Below are 16,644 nucleotides of genomic sequence, written 5' to 3'. Positions count from 1 at the left end.
TGTTACTGTAAAGGAGACAAACTGGTATTTTCACTGGGAGTGGGGGAGATGAGGACACGCGTCCTGCTCCGAGTCATCCCGATCCTTCGAATTCGGATCTGGCGTCTGTGTTAGCAGTCGTGAGTTTTAAACACCCCAAGCACCAGGGTCCCCAGCGGTTCTCTTGGTGACTGTCCCAGCCCAAACGGGCAGGTTTTGCCCGATCGGCACCTCGAGCTTCCTGCTTCCCTCCTGTGCTTTAACAACTGTTCAGACACACGTCTGCCTTTTGTTTGTTTGCTTGTTTTGCACCTTCGTAACTCTGCAGTGGGTTTTCTCCTGTTTCTACCTGTGTTCTTCCTGAGACTGCAGCTCTGCAGAAACAAAGCTGATGTCTGTGGTATTCCAGGTAATGTTTGAAAGTATAAGCCTGTCCATGCTGTGGCTTGGGCAGTTTTTACTTAAGCTCTGTTTTTTGATAACCCCATTGAGCTTTGTGTTCCTCTGAAAACTTCACCTAACAGCGTTTCTTTCCATGACCCCTTGTAGCTACTCTTTACTTCAACAAACTGGTACTTTTAACCTTTTCCCCATAAATTGATTTATTTTCTTTAATTACTACTTTTCTAACTCCTGCAGTTACTTTGTGGCTTGTCTTAGCATTTGCTTTGCTTTTGGTCGATATTCCTCTGTTAATGAGAACCCCAGATCTGAATTCAGTATTGTCCTTTATGTCCCATCAGCCTAAATTTACAATAATCTTGCTGAACATTAATTTCCACTTGTACTATCTTTTATTTGTCCAAATTCCTGCCTGACTAATTCTCAGAGGTGCCTCATTGTTCTTCTGCCTTCTGCATTGTCTGCTTTAGTTTGCAAAGTTCACCTACATTTAACAAACACAAACGTTGCATTAATTAAAATGTTGATTAGCGACCTATCAGTGATCTACTGGTATGGAATTTCCCTCTCTTAATTCAATAATTTGTTTACTTGTTTGGTCCCTTAATTTTCCTTGTAGCCCCATTCCCATCCAATAGTTCTTTAATGAATTCTGCAGTGTTAATGATTTTCTGGCATAGCCTTTACACAAAATAAAACAAATAGTGGTAGTGAGCTGCTTTATGTTTTAAGCTTGTACCAAGGCATTTCAAAACACTACTGCTGGTCAACATTAGAATTAATAGTTGAAAGAATCTGTGGCCAAATCATGAAACTACGTATAAGATGGAAGATTTCAGGCCATCATTTGTTTAAAGAAAATAGGTTAAAATAGAATTCTCAAATGATGGGGAATGGGATGATGTGAGGTTATGAAAGAGAAACTTTAAATGGGGCTAGAAGATGGTTTGTTCCAGCAAACTGCCAACATTCTCATTTAAATACATAATGTGGGCTTTATGAGAACTTGTTATGCATATTTTAGAGCTACCAAGGTGTTGCTGTAAAAATGGCTGTGTCGGGATAAATTATGCAACGGGTCTTCCGAGGGTGTAAATGAGCACTAACATCCTTTTCTCTCGATGGGGATGCTCTACCCAGCGTTTCTGTGTGACCCACCGTCTTTGTTCACCCACTACAGCTGTGTGCGAAGCGCTTTTCCCAGAAGGTAAGATGTGGCACATCTGGTTTTGTCAGTAGTTGTTTAATGTTTGTGCTCTGAAAAGACAGAGGAAAATATTTGTTACCATATTAAAGGCAGCATTTTCCGGGGAGTTTGATATGAATTCTTTTTAAATTTATGTAACTGTTATAAATTAAACTTGCATTCACGTGGAAACCTGGGACCCCGTGTTGCCTCTGATGCATTTTTCCCTCATTCTTCCAGGTCATTCCTGTAACTTGTGGCAAATCTGTCCTGGGTACTGTCCCTTTAGCTTTATAAATGCTTAAACCTGTATTTACACTTAATACGGTACACATCTTTTATAAACTCGGCGTTGTATTTGCGTTTTCTACATGATGCCAAACATAGAAATAGAGAACCAATGCACTTTATTCCTCTGGTTATTCGTTCAGCAGTAAACCTTGATTGCTCTCATTTGGAAAATGTTTTACTTCCTTAGGTCTGTTCTCGTGAATGTAAATTAATGATTTTGTTGAAGTCCATTTAAGTTATTTCTCTGTATCCTTGTGGAATTCACCAGCCATTTTAGCTCTGAAATTCCTTGTGGTGCAAATGCAGTTGTTTGTACTCCCCACACTGGCCAAGAATTGGTGGGTAGGTTGGTAGGTAGGGCGGGCAGCTCTTTGCTGGGGGGGTACTCTGCTATTGGAGTGAGGTAAGCACAGAAACTACCTGCTTAGTATTTATTGCCTTTGAAGTGGGGCAGTAATTCTTAGATCGGATGGGTGTCAATTTGAAAGTGGGACCTTGTATTCCAACTGTGCAACATTCGGATCACATAAGTCTGTTGCAATGGTAAAACAGACACGCAGGTCCTCCCATCAGGAGCGTGAGCACCTTCTCCTGTGACAATTTGGCAATGTCTGGTTTTGTAGCTGGGTTTGTGTAGTTAACCAAACTAAATTTGCAGAAAGTGTTAGAGTAAATGCCTGCTGCTTAAAGGGGAAAAAAAAATACCCCTACACCTTCAGCATGTTACTTGTAAATTGTCTTCTGGTTCCTGCAAAGGTCAGTATTGCGTGTTGTGGATTTCCTGGCTGTGCGGTGCGCCGGGAGCAGTCAGGGCGCTGCTTTCCAAAGTAAAACTCCGGGTTCCTGTAGGTCTTGCTGGGAAGCGGGCAAGTTCTGGCCTGGCTCACTCTGTCCCCTGTGCTTGTCACTCTACCTGGCGGCTGCTGAACGCGAAGGTGTGCTCGCCGTTCTGTTCTGCGGGGGACGTGGCTGAAGTTTTCCCGTTCGGCAGAGACCAGAAAGAACATCTCAGCTCCCTGCGGGGAAGTGCCGGCTGGCGGCGGCTCTCGACATAACCGGCCTTTGTGTCCAGGTCGGGGGGAAATCCCTCCTGCCGCAGCCCGGGCAGCCTCCCAGCCGCCTGGGCCCCGCGCCGAGGGGCAGCTCCGGGCTCGGCCAGGGCTCCCGGGCACGGCCGGGCCGGCAGCCGAGGGATCGCCGGCAGCGATGCGGCTCCGCCGGGCGCAGCCAGGTGAGGAGCCGCCGAGAGCGGGCGGGGGTGCGGGGCGGGGGTCTGAGGGACCAACCCCTCTGTCTGTGTTGCAGGTGCCCCCCGCGGGCGGGACCCCCCGAGAAGTGCCCCCGCCGCCCGGCTGCTGCCGCTGCTGCTCCTGGTGGGCGCCGGGTCCGGGGCGCAGGCGACGAGTGTCAACAGTCAGTAGCGACACGGTGACGGTGTCCCCGGGGGCCGGCGGTGGGGAGGGCAGTGCTGGCGGGGAGGAGGAGAGAGGAAGGCGGTGCTGCAGCCGCCCGGGTCCGGGAGCGCTCCGGCCTCCGCTGCTATTGATTCCCTGCGTGGGCTGAGGCCGGAGCCCCCCGGGACAGGAGAAGGAGCCTGTGGCTGCTGGGGCCAACCCTTTCTTCTATCTGATGGAAAAACGGAAAGGAAACACGCCTCTGGTTTCCAGTTCAACTTCCAAGACACAGCATGGATTGACTGTGGCTTTGGAGGCGACTGCATGCAATGGGCCCTTAATTTATTTTCTCCTTCGTTACTCAGGCCTTTTTTAGTTTAAGGGCTGCCTTTAAGTGCAAGACATTGATCCAAAGTTTTGTTTATTCTGAGTAATGTTTTACACAGCAGTTTGTTCCAGAAAGCTTGCAGACCTGCTTAAAGATTTAACATGCCTTACATTTCAAGTTACTCTGCTGCAGCAGTGCCATTAGGTGCACTTAGGGATGCTTTGGGTCTGCCCCAGAGCCCTTTCCCATCGGCTCAGACCGGTCCGGGTGGGTGGCAGCAGTCCATGCAGCCCTCCATGGACCAGCTGCACCCCAACGCATCCAACAGGAGGAAGGAGCACAGGGCTTCAGCTCCTCCTGGACCTGGGTCACTCCTCCTCTCCCCTTGTTCCTCCCGGGGATCTCACACAAGCAGTTCGCTCCTCTCTTTGTGAGCCCATCAGTAACTAGTGGAAGAGCTCATTGATCTCTCAGAGGTCTTATGAACAGGGTTCTTGCAATGGTTATTGATTGCTCTCAATGAAAGAGGCGGTAAAGGTGCAAAATGCTGCTTTAATTCTGACATACTCCCCAGTTATCCACTGCCATCTAGTCCTAGCAGTTCTGTTTTGCAGTTCCTAAGTAATTCAGGGATGAATTATAGCCATAAATGTCTCTTTTGATATGTAAATTTCCAACATAGTAGCAGAATACTTAACTAGTACAGCCACAATATGAAAAAATTTCCCTGGACCGTAAGTAACAACTACTTGAAGCTGATACCCTTAATCTTGAAATCAAATAAAACACAATACCTGAAGCTTCTCAGACATTCCTGGACTGGGATTCTTCTCTAGGAAACAGAGGAACATTCTTAAAAATCTTTTCCTCTGCTTAGAAATGAGAGAGAGGGAAAGGTGCAGGCACATTCCAGGGCTCTGGGGACGTGACCTCCACCCTTCAGCAGTATGCCGTTGTTTTAAAACGCTAACTATTTCAAACACTTTTGGCAAGATGCAATTAAATTGGGGGTTCCCAGTCCCTTTTAATTGTTAGAGCTTTCTTGTGCGTTTGCAGCATTACTTATCATGAAGCCCCAGCGTACTTATGTTGCAATTAATTGTTTTATTGATCATTTCTCAGGATGTAAATGGAACCTTCAGGCTCAGTCTGGATGAAGGACAGCTGGGGAGGGGCACTACCTTAGAAGCAAATTTAAACTCCAGAGAGTCACGATTCCCCCACATCGATACCTTCTTGTCCACAGAATAAACATACTGTGGCCCTTGAGCAACTACAGCTTAACCCTGTTAGACCAGGCTAATGGCTTTGATCAGCAGGCAGGGATCAGAGAGATCACCTAGAAAGCCAAACTGACCATTTCATTTAAGCCCAACCTGTATCTGTTGGAAAGCTAGAGGCTGTGCTGGGCCTGGGGGCTGGACCCAAAATGCAAACAGCCCAGCAGGAATGTTAAAGTTTCCTTTCTTAGTCACGTATGAAAAAAGTTTTCTAGTCTTTAATAGGAATCATTATTTTTCTCAATGTTTTTCAGAAAATGTATATGGAATAGTACATACTCTTTTGGTGATTTTTTTGTTTGTTTGTTTTAGGAATCTCTGTACTCTGCAGTGTATGTATGTGTAACAAATACAGTTTTCCTGAGCATTACAGAAAAAAATAGTTTAAATAAAAAATTAGAAATAAGCATTATTACACTACAGTATCTGAAAACCCATCTATAGCAAATTTATTGATTGGCTTGTTGAAACATTCAGGAAGTTTGTCAAAGTAGCAATCTGCACTGTATCCAGGGTTACAGCAGAACATTGATAAGTTTAGATATATATATTTTAAAGAAACAAAACCACCTGGGTTCTTTGCTGTTCGTGTTTAATGGGGTTTACTGTATTTACACTTATTTCAGAACATAGCCTGAGTTCCAACAGTTCTTTGTGGGAGCTGGATTATGAAGGACTGTTGCACAGTAAGAAAACCTTTCCTGGGACCAGCCCATTCAGGAGCAGCTCTCTCCTGAGTCACCAGGCAAGAAGAAGTTGGCTGAGTCAGAACATGGGCCAGAAACCACAAGAAAAGCAGCTGTCCTGTGACATGCTCCTTAAACTTTCCAGATATATTTTAATGGATACCTTTGGACCTAGCTTGGCCTGGAATCTCTTCCGGTTTTATAACTGTGATCAAGAAATCAACCTGCCCAAAATTCATATCAGTCCTCTCAAGGTGGCCCAGCACAAGGTGAAACCGTTCTTGCTACACAGGGTGCTTCAGCTTCTCAGGGATATGGGAGTCTTGTCTGAAGCTCAGCAGTCCAAGGCCAACTCTCTGCTCAAGAAACAAATGCTTAAACCAAGGAAGACACCGTTAGAGCCCGAAGGTGAACAAAGTGGTAGGTATATAAGGAAGAGATGTAGCTTTGGTATCTCAAATGCTTTCTGGTGCTGGCTATGTGACTTTGGGGGCTGCTCTCCGTGCTGCTGGGTGAGGGGAGGACATCACTGGGTGCAGTCTGGTACATGGTGGTCCTGTGCCATACCGGGAGCTGGCGTGCAGTGTTCAGGCTGAGCTGGAGCCAGCTTGGAACGCTCAGGCCTAAGCAGGAGGTCTGTGACAAGGCAGGTAGGAAGCGGTCTCTGCCTGCAGCAGATGCTAGACAAAGGCTGGTACAGTGTGCAGAGGGCAGTCATCGCAGACAGGCTGTGAGACAGTCTGTGAGAGTTAATACAGGCGCTAAAAGCTGCGTTGTGGTAACGTGGTGCTCAGCTCGGTGGGGCTGCCAGGCCCACGGCGGCCCCTGAGTGCAGCTCTAATACCAGCATTAGCAGCGTGTTGCTCAGTGATCCCCAGGGGCCCGGCCAGGCCAGCAACTCCAGCTCCCACCAGACGCTGATGCGTTCCCCTCCGTGCTGCGAGCTGGGGCTTCCCTGGGGAAATACTGCTGCGCTGTACTGAGAGCGTAAAATGAATTTACAAAAAAAAAGAAAAAGTGGAGAATTGCAGGATTTGCGGCTGGGAATAGGAGGGGAAAAAAATTAGTATGTGTTAATTGTCATGATGCAGGAGCTAATGACCCGCGTCCCCCGCTCCCAGGATGCGCGGGCAGGTCTGGCTGGGGTGGGCAGCGGCTGTGCAAGGGCGCCCCCGTTCGGCCGCCCGCGGCGCCGCAGGGGCAGGACCGCTCCACTGCTCGCTGCCAGTGTCCCCGTGTCCCCGTTGCCGACGCAGGAGCGGTGCCCGCGGCGGGGGTGGGGTGCGGAGATGGGGGGTTTGGGGCCGCCTGGCCTGCGCTGGCGCTGCTGCGGGCCCCGCGCAGCCAGACTGATCCCGGGATGCCTCCGGTTCCCCGCTCCGTGGGAATGGGGTGTTGCTCAGGGGATGCTGACTCGGCTTCTCCTTCCTTTCTCGCTGTAGTAAGAAGGAAACAGGATACCGCCCAGAGAGGGAGTGTGCCCGGGAAAAAAACACTTAGAGAGGAGGAACCATCCTCTCTGCATTCGTGTGCGAGATGCGTATCTCTGGGAAGAGGTGTTGGTGCTCTGGGAGTGGGTTCACCCGCAGCTGACTCATGTAGAGCAGCTTTGTTTTCTGCCGTTGCCTTAAAATGAAGTCTCACCAGTCACTGATATTTGTTACCAAATGTTACGGTCATGTCTGTAGGTAAAGCGTTAAAGTCATTGCGACATGCTGAGGCATGGTCAAGGTTGCCACATACCTGGTAGCCCATTACAGAAAATGACCCATTTTTGTTTGTTAGAAAGGTGAACTTAAGTTTATAGCTAATAATAACACTGGAAGGAGGGTTTGGGTTGGTTATTTTTGCAGAGAAGAGTTACATCAGCCATATGTTGGAGGCAGTGAGCGTTAGTCATGATTTCCCACTTGCAGGTGTGAGGATGTTTGGGAATGTGCTTGCGCTGAGGATGTGTTCTGTAACCAAGCGCTGTGGTGTGAGCTTCAAAGCCAGTGCTGCTGCAAAACAAAAATCATCTCGAAAAATGAAATTTGGAAAAGAGTGAAAGGAAAGCAGTTTAGCTCCTGAGCACCAAGCTACAGGAGCTTCTGTGATTTCCTTAACAAGAGACAGGAATCTTTAGAAAAGCAGGATGATCTGCCCAGTCTCATTTACTCTGAATTTTTCTTCCTCAGGCCGTTAAAATAGAAGGGAAATAGCACTGAAATCATTCATCTGAAAGTAGTTCTTTCAGAAAAAACATCAGACCTGTGTATTTTTGTGGATTTGGAGGCTACAGAGGGAAAATGCTTTTGAAAGATTTAAACAGTGTTTCTACCTTAAAAAGATTGGGTTCTTGTTCAGGAGCAGTCCCATTTAGACCAGAGTGACTTTGGCTTTGCTGATTGTTTCACAAGGCCGGCACAAAGTTCAGCATGAATCAAAGCTTGTGCTACATTTATTTCTGCTACTACTGTGTTAGATTAATCATTGTTGCCTTTTATTTAGATTGCAAGTCTGTGAAATCTTTTGCACAGAATAAGTGTTTTAAATAAAGAAGTATGAGATTTCTAGGGCCCCCACAGGTGTAAAATTAAGGTTCAAGTCCTCTTCTACCTGAAATTTTGCACTTCTAGAACTGTTGAATTCAGAGAATTGTTAGCGTATTTTAAGACAAAATATTCCTATTGGTCTTGTCTTGCCTGAAACTTCCACCAGTAGATAAATCTTTCTCCAAAAAAATTTGAGCACAGCCTCCTGTACCTCTGATAACACCTCTGCTTTCCCATGACCTGCATTCGTATATGTCATATTCAGATAAGGAGGCACAACTCTGACTAATGCCGCTTTTTTGGAAGGAAAATGACAAAAACTATTTGAGACAGGAATAGAAGTGCCAGCACTAAATGATAGATGAGCAGCCGGTAGCAAAGGTGGCAGCTCTAACATTTCACTGTATTTATGGAGTATTGAAATGAGGGAGTGTTATCTGGATTTGTTTCTCTTTGGGGCGGATGCTTATTTTCAGATTCAGTTCTCTGAGTCCCAGGACAGGGTGTAAGAAAGTGGATGGGTTGTGTTAAGCACAAGTGAGTGTTACTCCAGCTCCAGAGCTGTTGTGTGGAGCGCTGGGCATGGCTGTACCCCTCGCCCACCCCCCCATTTCCAGGCTGTTCCCATATTTTGTCTGACAGCACTTGCTCCTTATTAACATGACTATAGCCTCTTTGTGCCCTCTGTCAGAAGAAATCCTGCACCAGAATAAATTTTAGAGGTGACAGATTGTAACGGTTTGACCAGATGATGGCACACAAATGTCTCTGAGATCAGCAGCACCTGTGGGTTTGCATCTCTTATGCTTTGGCCCTGGGCAGAAGCAACGGTTGGCACGGTTGCCTATCAGCTTCTGGCTTGTCCTCTCTGGGTGTTGGGCTCTGGAGTGGAGATGGGGGTGTATGTGTAGACTCTGGGAGGCAGAAGGCAGTGGCCACAGTAACCTCTTCCCTGTCATTGCGTGTCCCCAGGAAAGCTGAGTTATGCTATATTTTAGAGTCTATTAAAAAATGTCATATTCTGATTCATGGAAAACAAACCAGTGCCAGTACTTCCACAGGCACTGCCATGTCCACTAGGACTGGAGTCCAGACAGGAACCTGTCAAAGCCAGGAATGCGGTCCCAGGCCATGGGGATAAAAGCATGAGGGTTTTCTTCAGGCTGTGTCTTGTCAGAGCACCTTCTATGGCCTCTCTGTGTCTTCTCAGAGCACCTTGTAAGGCTTTTCCTCTCTTCCACCACAGGCTGGCTGCAGGTTGTTTTGGTCAGGTGATGGGACGTGAGGTGGCAGATACCTCTCTGCTCACCCACTGTCAGGGGAACTTTTGCAGCCACTGGGTTACAGCATTCTCTGTACGTCTGCCAGATGTAGGACAACAAAGGGCAGAAGACCCCGTGGGAAGGTGCCAGAGGGGCCAGCTGCCTCCCAAGAAGGGCCAAGCCATGCCAAGCCCCGGTAACCACATGGGAGTCTGGGGGCTGGCGTACCTCAGCCCCCTGCCCTTCTTGGGGAGGCAGCTGGCCCCCAGTCGCACACTTTGCATCGGGCTTTTGAGCCCAGCCGGCTGCTCCGGGGATCTGCACGGACCCCCAGGGCCCTCCCCGGGATGAAAGTCGCCCTGCTCCCCATGACCCCGGGGAGGCCGGCGGGGAGTCCGCAGCCCCCAGGGGTTTGGAGCCAGGGAAGACCTTTGCGTGCGGGCAGCGGGGCTCTGCCCGGCCCCGAGCATCTGGGCTCCGGTCGCAGATACACGTCCAGGCTGGAGGGATCGTCCCCGGCTGGGAGGAGCCAGCAGCTCCGCTGCTGTAAACAGTGCGGGCACCGCCAGCGGTTGGGAGATGGATATAAATAGGGAGGCGGAGGGGAGGCAGCCGGAGCGGAGGAGCGGGAGCTGCCTGCGCCTGCCTGCCCCTTGTCTGCCGCCTGCAGCCGCGGTGCCAAGCAGCCCGGATCGGGAGCTCCCGAGAGGCGGCGTACAAAGTTTGTGGCTCGGCGCTGCCGGGGATAGGTAAGCGGTCTGTGCAGCCGAAGTTTGAAACCCGCCGGTGCTTCTCGTCGATCTGCCGCTGGGGTTTTCTCCTCGCTGGCTCTTTCTTCGTACTGCCGTTATGGTTGCGCCGCCGTGTCCGGGGTTGTGTGGAGCTGGGAAACGGGGGCATTTCTGGTTTTGATCTTATTACCTTAAGTGAAGGAGAAAAAAAAAAAAAAAAAGAGGGAAAATGTGTCTTGGCGCCGGCTCCGTGCAAAGCAGCGGCGAGGGAGCCGGCGTGGCGCACGTGTTGCGGCGGGGGAGCCCGCGGCTCCGGGCAGCAGGTAGCGGATGTGGCGACTCCCGGGACCCGCCAACCGCAGGAGCCCCGGGTACCGCGGCTCCTCCTGCCCTTCGAGCCGGACCCGGACCCGGTCCCGGTCTCGGCGCCGCCGCGGGACGCGTCGGGGAGCAGCGAGCGGCGGCAGCGCATCAGGTCGGTACCGCGCCCCTCCGCGCCCTTCCGCGCCCCTCCGTGTCCAGCCACCGCTGCCGCCGCTTGTCCGTCTCTTGCAGGGCCCTGCCCGGAGGCCGCCCCGCACCTCGCCCCGTGGCGACCCGACTCCGACACCCGCCGAGCCGCTGTGGTGGGCCGAGGGGCGGCCCTGCGCCTCGAGAGCTCTGCCACTTTCCACTCCCTCGTCATCCGCGACGGAGGTAAGCGGGGCCGCCCGTCCCCTCGGGGCTGCCGGCTGCTCCCGGAGGCCGGGCGCTGCGGGGGGCGGCCCAGCCGCGTCTTCCGGCCCCCTGCCCTCCCAGTCCTCGGCGGTGCGCGTCCCCAACCCCGCTTCTCTCCCCTCTCCCGCCAGGGAAGCTGGTGTTCGCCGACCGCCCCCACGGGCCGCCCATCACCCTACGGGCCCGCTACATTCTCATCCACGACGGCGGGGAGTTGCATATCGGCTCGGAGCGCTGCCCTTACAGCTCGCGGGCCACCATCTCGCTGTACGGGCGAGCCGCCGAGGGGGCGGCCGTGGAGGGTTTCGGGCAGAAGTTCGTGGGCGTGGGTCGCGGCGGCGTTCTGGAGCTGCACGGCCGGCGGCCCCGCTCCTGGACCCTCCTGGACAAAACCCTGCACCCCGGCGGACTCCTCCACGGCCCCTACTCCTCCGAGAGGCGGTGGGGCAGCCGCGGGCTCAACCTCCGCATCCTAGACGCTGGCACGGCACGAGTGCTGGCGGCGGGACGCTTCGACACCCACCTGCAGCCCGGCGAGTGCCGGCGGCTGCGCGCCTTCCTGGCCCTCCAGGCCCCCGGCAGGGTGGTGGCGGCCGCCGTGGGGGACTCGGCCGCCCGCAGCCTCACGTTGGAGACGCGGCTGCTGCTGCGGGACCTCCTGGGCAGCCGGTACATCGCCCGCCTGGGCTACAGGTGAGACGGGCGGCGGGCGCAGGGGGGGTGACGGGCCGGCGGCGCCACCATGGACAGCTCCGCGCCCGGGCCGCCGCGCTGCCGCGCCCGACGGGGTCCGACCCGAGCGAGGGCGCGACCGGGGGTTCAGCCGGGCCTGACGGGTGGGCAGCCCGGGCCGGGGAAGGGAGGAGTGGAAAGAGGGGATGCAGTGCCACGCCGCTCCCGCCCCGGCTGCCCAAGCTTTTTGGGGATGGAGGATTCGGGCCTCACTCGCTTTGCTCCTTCCCGGTCTCCTTCAGGCAGCCCTGGGCGCTGGTGGGGATCCTCGGAGGGGACCGGCTTTCCACAGTAGAAGATAAGCGAGAGTATCACGGGAATGGAACAACAGGGTTAGCTGTAGCCCAAAAAGAGTTCCTCACTTACGATGGCACCCGTTTCACTGTTACTGCTTTCAGTGGATGGATAAAAGGTTTAGTTTTCCCTGACAATTACCTGTCTTCTGTTGCTTTGCTCTGCTTTTTCTGGCTGCTGTGAATCTGAACAGTGCAATGGTAGCAATACTGTAGTCTTGTGTTTGTATGGACAGTGACCAAGCTAACAACAGTACTCTCACAAAGTAATATTTTAGCTGCCTACAAAGAGATGACACTGACACATTTAATGGCTTGAGCACTTCTATCATACACAGAGTTATCTAGATAAAAATTAATCTGGTATTCTTCTTGCTAATTGCATGATGCTGTCATGCACAACTGTAAAAAAAAATGATTGCTTCATTTTTCAGGGGTGCCTCATAATGGATTTAAAGTGGAAGTGTCCAAAGGAATAATTCTTCATTTGGTGGATGAGGTTACAAGTTGGTTACCAGGTGACCGGATTGTCATTGCCAGTACAGATTATTCTATGCATCAGGCTGAAGAGTTTAATCTCCTTCCTTGCCCTGAATGTAAAAGTAATCAAGTGAAAATTGATGGTATGAAATATTTTCATCAAGCTACTCATTTGTGGTAAATTTACATTGTCTTGTCTTTTACATTCTACATTTACTTGTCTTTTTAAATAGTTTTTGTCCCATAAACACATGAGACCTGAAGGCCCCAATATTATATGGATATGGGGATTTGAAAGTCTGTCCAGAGGCAGCAGTCCTTTGTAGTAGCCAGGGGAAGTGCTGAACTCCTCTGGGATCAGGTACTGACAACTGGGCACATCCCTGGACTTAATGACTGCTTAAATCAAAAGTGTGCAGTTGCTTAGAACAATGCAGTAATTAAGATGGTGTGCTCAACCTGAATAAAAAGGTTTCTGATTTTCACAGGCAGCCCACTTTATCTTCACATTGGAGAAGTCATAGATGGTGTCGACATGAGGGCAGAGGTTGGTCTTCTGACTAGAAATATACTTATTCAAGGAGAAATGGAAGATTCCTGTTATGGACAAAATCAGTGCCAGTTTTTCTCCTTTGACACGTTTGGAGGACATATTAAAGTGAGTCATTTTTCATGCATGTGCCTGTAGGTGGTTTCAGATAGTTCCTTTCCTGGTTTCTAAACACGCAATGTAATGTATGAAACTACCATTGTGCCTGGGGCAAAGAAGGGATGTCTATGAAGAAGGGATAAGTTTGTTGGCATGTTTTGCAAAACTAGACTTGCAATGAGGCTGTACCATTTTATTCACCATGTATACAAAAACATACCTTTCCCTGGGCTAGAGGGGATTCTTCAGTGGCACCACTGTCAGTGTGAAGTTACGTAGTTTGTGAGATGGTGCTGAAGAAATTGTGCTTCCTGCACAGCAAACCTGCTCCCTTCGTGGCCAAGAGAAGTGTGGGGTCTCACCCTGTTGTGCCTCCTCTCAGTCATCCCATGTGTTTTGGGTGGAGGTGCAACGTCTTGCTGGTGCAGGACCTTTGTGTAAAATGACTCCTCCATCAGCTGGAAATCAGAGAGCTGTGCATCTCTGACCTAAAATCACTTGACAGAGATAAAAGTTGCCAGCAAATAGAGCCTGGTGGTAAATGTCACCTCTTTCTGTAGCTGGCAGGAGCATGTTGTGTGTAGCCGTGTCACACACCGCTATCGCTAAATGCTGTTGGTGGTGTTGGCAGCGGTTCCTTGGCAGCCCCATGCCCGCAGGTGTGCAGTTCCTGGCACGCTGCGCTGCTGGGAGTCAGACCAGGGGCTGACACCTCCTTCGGGATCAGGCTCCATTTTACTCTGCAAACATATTGCCTAATGAGAGAGAGAAAAAAACAAAAGTGTTTTTCTTTTTCCATGTGTTTATACTGTAATGCCTTATTTGGATCTACATATGTCTCAACAGATCCTAAGGAATTTTAGCTCTGTTCACATGGCAGGAGTGGAATTAAAAAACATGGGGCAGCAAATCCTGGGTAGTTACCCTGTGCATTTTCACTTGGCTGAGGATGTGGATGTGAGAGGAGGATACGAACGCCCAACGTACCTTGATAACCTGGCTATCCACCACTGCTTCTCTAGGTGTGTTGCCATACATGGAACTCATGGCCTTCTGGTAGGAGACATATTTTATTAGTACTGAGTTAATTTCTTTGCTTAGGGACTGCTAAACAGTAAGAGCCATTTGTGATGCAAAGAGAAATCAGAATATTGAAACAAGGCATCTTTTCCCCAAGAATAGTCCTGACTTGTCAAGTTTATTTGACTGCTGTTCAGGTTCAGACTGCTGCTCCAAGAGTGCAGCTCTTCAAAATGAATTTCATGTTCTTAGTATTGCCTAATTGATATTGTTAATGGTGTGATCAAATATAGTGAAATCTTTGCCATGATTATTTTGGACAGTTTGTGATAATAGGAACTTTCATTTAAAATGAAAGCAATGTACCTTTACTGGACCTGGCTGAAGTGATGGACCTTTGATTTGCAAAGAAAATGGAAAAGACAGGGGTTGTTCAAATCAGAGCAATGTGAAATATATCTGAAAATATTCACAAGACAAAGGGAATGAAATACGAGATGGACAGACCCGAACAGCCGCTTCAGTGCCAGAAAAGCCCTCAGGAACTTGGCTTTGACCTAGATCCTTGCAAGGACATTGTGGAGAGGAACCAGAAAAAAAAAGACCATACATGTCCCAGCTGGAAAACACAGATTCCTGCTCCAGTCCCAACACGTCTAATTGCTGTGTGCTCTGCAGTACCCTGAACGGTGTTTTGGTGTCCGTGGGCATTTCCTTGTTCACCTGATGTGTGCTCAAGCAGAGACACTCCTTGAACTATCTGTGACCTCCCGTGTTTTTCCTGATAACTTTTTCTCGACCCTGGACATAAAGCTATGTAAGGCATAACAAAAATGCACTTGGCTTGGTACTCTTGTGTGAAAGGGTCCCCCCGGAAAGTTCTATTCATGAAAACGTGATGCTAGACTTGTAGAACCAGGAATGTTTTTCATGTATACTAAACTGGATTTGCATTGTCCATATCACTCAAAATATTGATTGCCTTCTCATACACATGATTTTCTCTGGGTGTAGAGCCTGATTTTGTGCCCTTAGGTGGCAGGAGACTTACTCAGTATATGTGGATATGCTTTGTCTTCTCATTGCTGTTAAATCCCTGGAATAGAAGGGACCTGCCTGGGATGAAAAATCAATCCTTATGTTAATATTGGTCCTGAGAACAGGGGTGTGTGGTCTTGCACTTTATCAGAAGTGAGGTTGCCAAAGTTTTATCTGGATGCATAGGATGCAATAGCTGTGAAATCAAGAATCCAAGTATGAGATCCAGCCCTGCCCCACATCTGACTGCTGAGGGCCTGGAGTCCATGAATCAGTGAACAGATTTTATAGCAATGGTTAAATATGTGATTCTGTGCAAAAATTACGTGGTTTCAATATAGTAATTAAGATGTAATAGAAAACCTTGCTTTAAAATAAATTAAAATGATTTGTAGTTTCAGAGAAGAGCATATATGTATCAGAGCAAGGAGGTTAAATAACATAGATGGGGACCTGTTTTAGCATCAGATTAAGAAACTTCAGCCCCTGAGGCACAATAAATCAGATAGGTGATTTTTTCCTCTGTCCTGTCTTGAGAGTTTAGAGGATGTATTTGCAGAAGTACATTACTGGAGCGCTGTGGTTTGTGCTTTGCTGTGTAGGGGTCATGCAACGCTGTTTGCAAGGCCGTTCTCCCATCTGCTGCTCACCTGTGCCAGGCTTGTGCTGCTTTGCGAGCCAGTGGCAGCGGGGACACGGCTTGGGTTACCCCGGTGGCTGGGACATGGCTCCGGCTGCCCTGGCACACGTCAGGCGTGCGCGCACCGCTGTAGTCTTTCATGTCTAACGTTGCAGTGCATAAAGGTCACTTATATTGTGTTGCTGAGCTATATATAATTCAGTGTTTAGAGGCATCTTAATCATCCGGCGTTGGACACACCAGCGGGGCTGTGGCCGGCGTTGCAGACGGTGTTTCATGCTGATACTTATAGTAATGTGCTGCTGGCATACTGCCCCGGGTGGGCTCTCGTTTCCAAGCTTTGAGGTTCTATCTGTGATGTCCCAGAATTGATCAGTTATTGGGGTTTTGATCTAATGGCATGGGTCCTTACCTTTTGGTGCAAATGTAAATGATCTTTAAACTATGCTATTTCTGGTTAGGAAAGTGATCAATATAGTTTTGTGTGTGTAAGTTTTTTAGGCTGCCAGCCGTCCCTGAAGCTGTGACAAATCTTATTAATTAAAGCTAAAATCTGGTTTCAGATACAGCTGTCTGAGGCACAGATTAGCCAAAGTTCAGCTAAACTCAGAAGAATTAAACTCTACAATTGAAATACTGTTTAAAACAGCGGGTGGTTTGCTGTTAGAGTTTCTTTCCAAAAATAGTCTTCTGTGGCCTCCTCAGTGTGGCTTCTGCCCATCATTTGGATGAGTAGAGGTAGCCAGGCTTACTGTTCTTAGCAGGCTGGCAAGGACACCTGTGTTTTTATCTAAATCCATTTCCTATCTGTATTTCTAAGACTCAGCTGGCAGGAACACTTCCAGGGTGTGTAGGTTCTCTGTTACCTTCCTGGTAGCTCACTCCCAGCTCTTGGATTTCCAAAACTCCATCAGTTAGGAGTTGGGTACCTGGTTGTGCCTTATTTTTAACTCTCTTGAACATCTCATTAAGGCAGAAACAAGAGCAACAGGTGACATGTTT

At 49.4% G+C, this 16,644-nt stretch overlaps 3 protein-coding genes across 5 annotated transcripts in view; all 3 read left to right on the top strand.

Annotated features, from left to right (window-relative positions):
• The first annotated feature begins 395 nt into the window (after positions 1-395).
• Positions 396-10,096, top strand: LOC135580556 (uncharacterized). Of its 2 annotated transcripts, XM_065076521.1 has the most exons (4): positions 396-1,588; positions 2,794-3,089; positions 3,164-3,271; positions 5,487-10,096. In XM_065076521.1, the coding sequence occupies exons 1-4, from the start codon at positions 1,503-1,505 to the stop codon at positions 6,140-6,142; spliced, it is 1,146 nt and encodes a 381-aa protein (XP_064932593.1). In that variant the 5' UTR covers positions 396-1,502; the 3' UTR covers positions 6,143-10,096. The 2 variants fall into 2 exon arrangements, with proteins under 2 accessions (XP_064932593.1, XP_064932594.1); XM_065076522.1 differs by lacking the exon at positions 3,164-3,271.
• The window catches only part of LOC102092464 (inactive cell surface hyaluronidase CEMIP2-like), a gene marked incomplete at its 5' end in the record, with an annotated part of 45,622 nt that continues 38,909 nt past the window's right edge, over positions 9,932-16,644 (top strand). The window contains 6 exons of the mRNA XM_065076349.1: positions 9,932-10,769; positions 10,922-11,483; positions 11,765-11,934; positions 12,250-12,438; positions 12,784-12,953; positions 13,791-14,000. Of these exons, the coding sequence (XP_064932421.1) occupies positions 9,932-10,769; positions 10,922-11,483; positions 11,765-11,934; positions 12,250-12,438; positions 12,784-12,953; positions 13,791-14,000 (2,139 nt within the window). The remainder of the gene's footprint in view (positions 10,770-10,921; positions 11,484-11,764; positions 11,935-12,249; positions 12,439-12,783; positions 12,954-13,790; positions 14,001-16,644) is intronic.
• The window catches only part of CEMIP (cell migration inducing hyaluronidase 1), a 107,182-nt gene continuing 100,481 nt past the window's right edge, over positions 9,944-16,644 (top strand). For both annotated transcript variants that reach the window (XM_065076513.1, XM_065076511.1), the window contains exon 1: positions 9,944-10,091. The gene's annotated coding sequence lies outside the window, so the exon portion shown is untranslated. The remainder of the gene's footprint in view (positions 10,092-16,644) is intronic.

This window comes from Columba livia, chromosome 11 (assembly GCF_036013475.1).
Source record: "Columba livia isolate bColLiv1 breed racing homer chromosome 11, bColLiv1.pat.W.v2, whole genome shotgun sequence".
NCBI lineage: Eukaryota > Metazoa > Chordata > Aves > Columbiformes > Columbidae > Columba > Columba livia.
Note: the sequence above shows the minus strand (reverse complement) of the source record. Positions and strands in the feature narration are given on the sequence as shown.

Bases quoted from the DNA above. Each gene is read 5' to 3' on its own strand.
- LOC135580556 (XM_065076521.1), top strand. From the start codon at position 1,503: ATGGGGATGCTCTACCCAGCGTTTCTGTGTGACCCACCGTCTTTGTTC. The intron at 3,090-3,163 runs GTGAGGAGCCGC...TCTGTGTTGCAG, and splicing joins GCTCCGCCGGGCGCAGCCAG to GTGCCCCCCGCGGGCGGGAC. The intron at 3,272-5,486 runs GTCAGTAGCGAC...CACTTATTTCAG, and splicing joins GCAGGCGACGAGTGTCAACA to AACATAGCCTGAGTTCCAAC.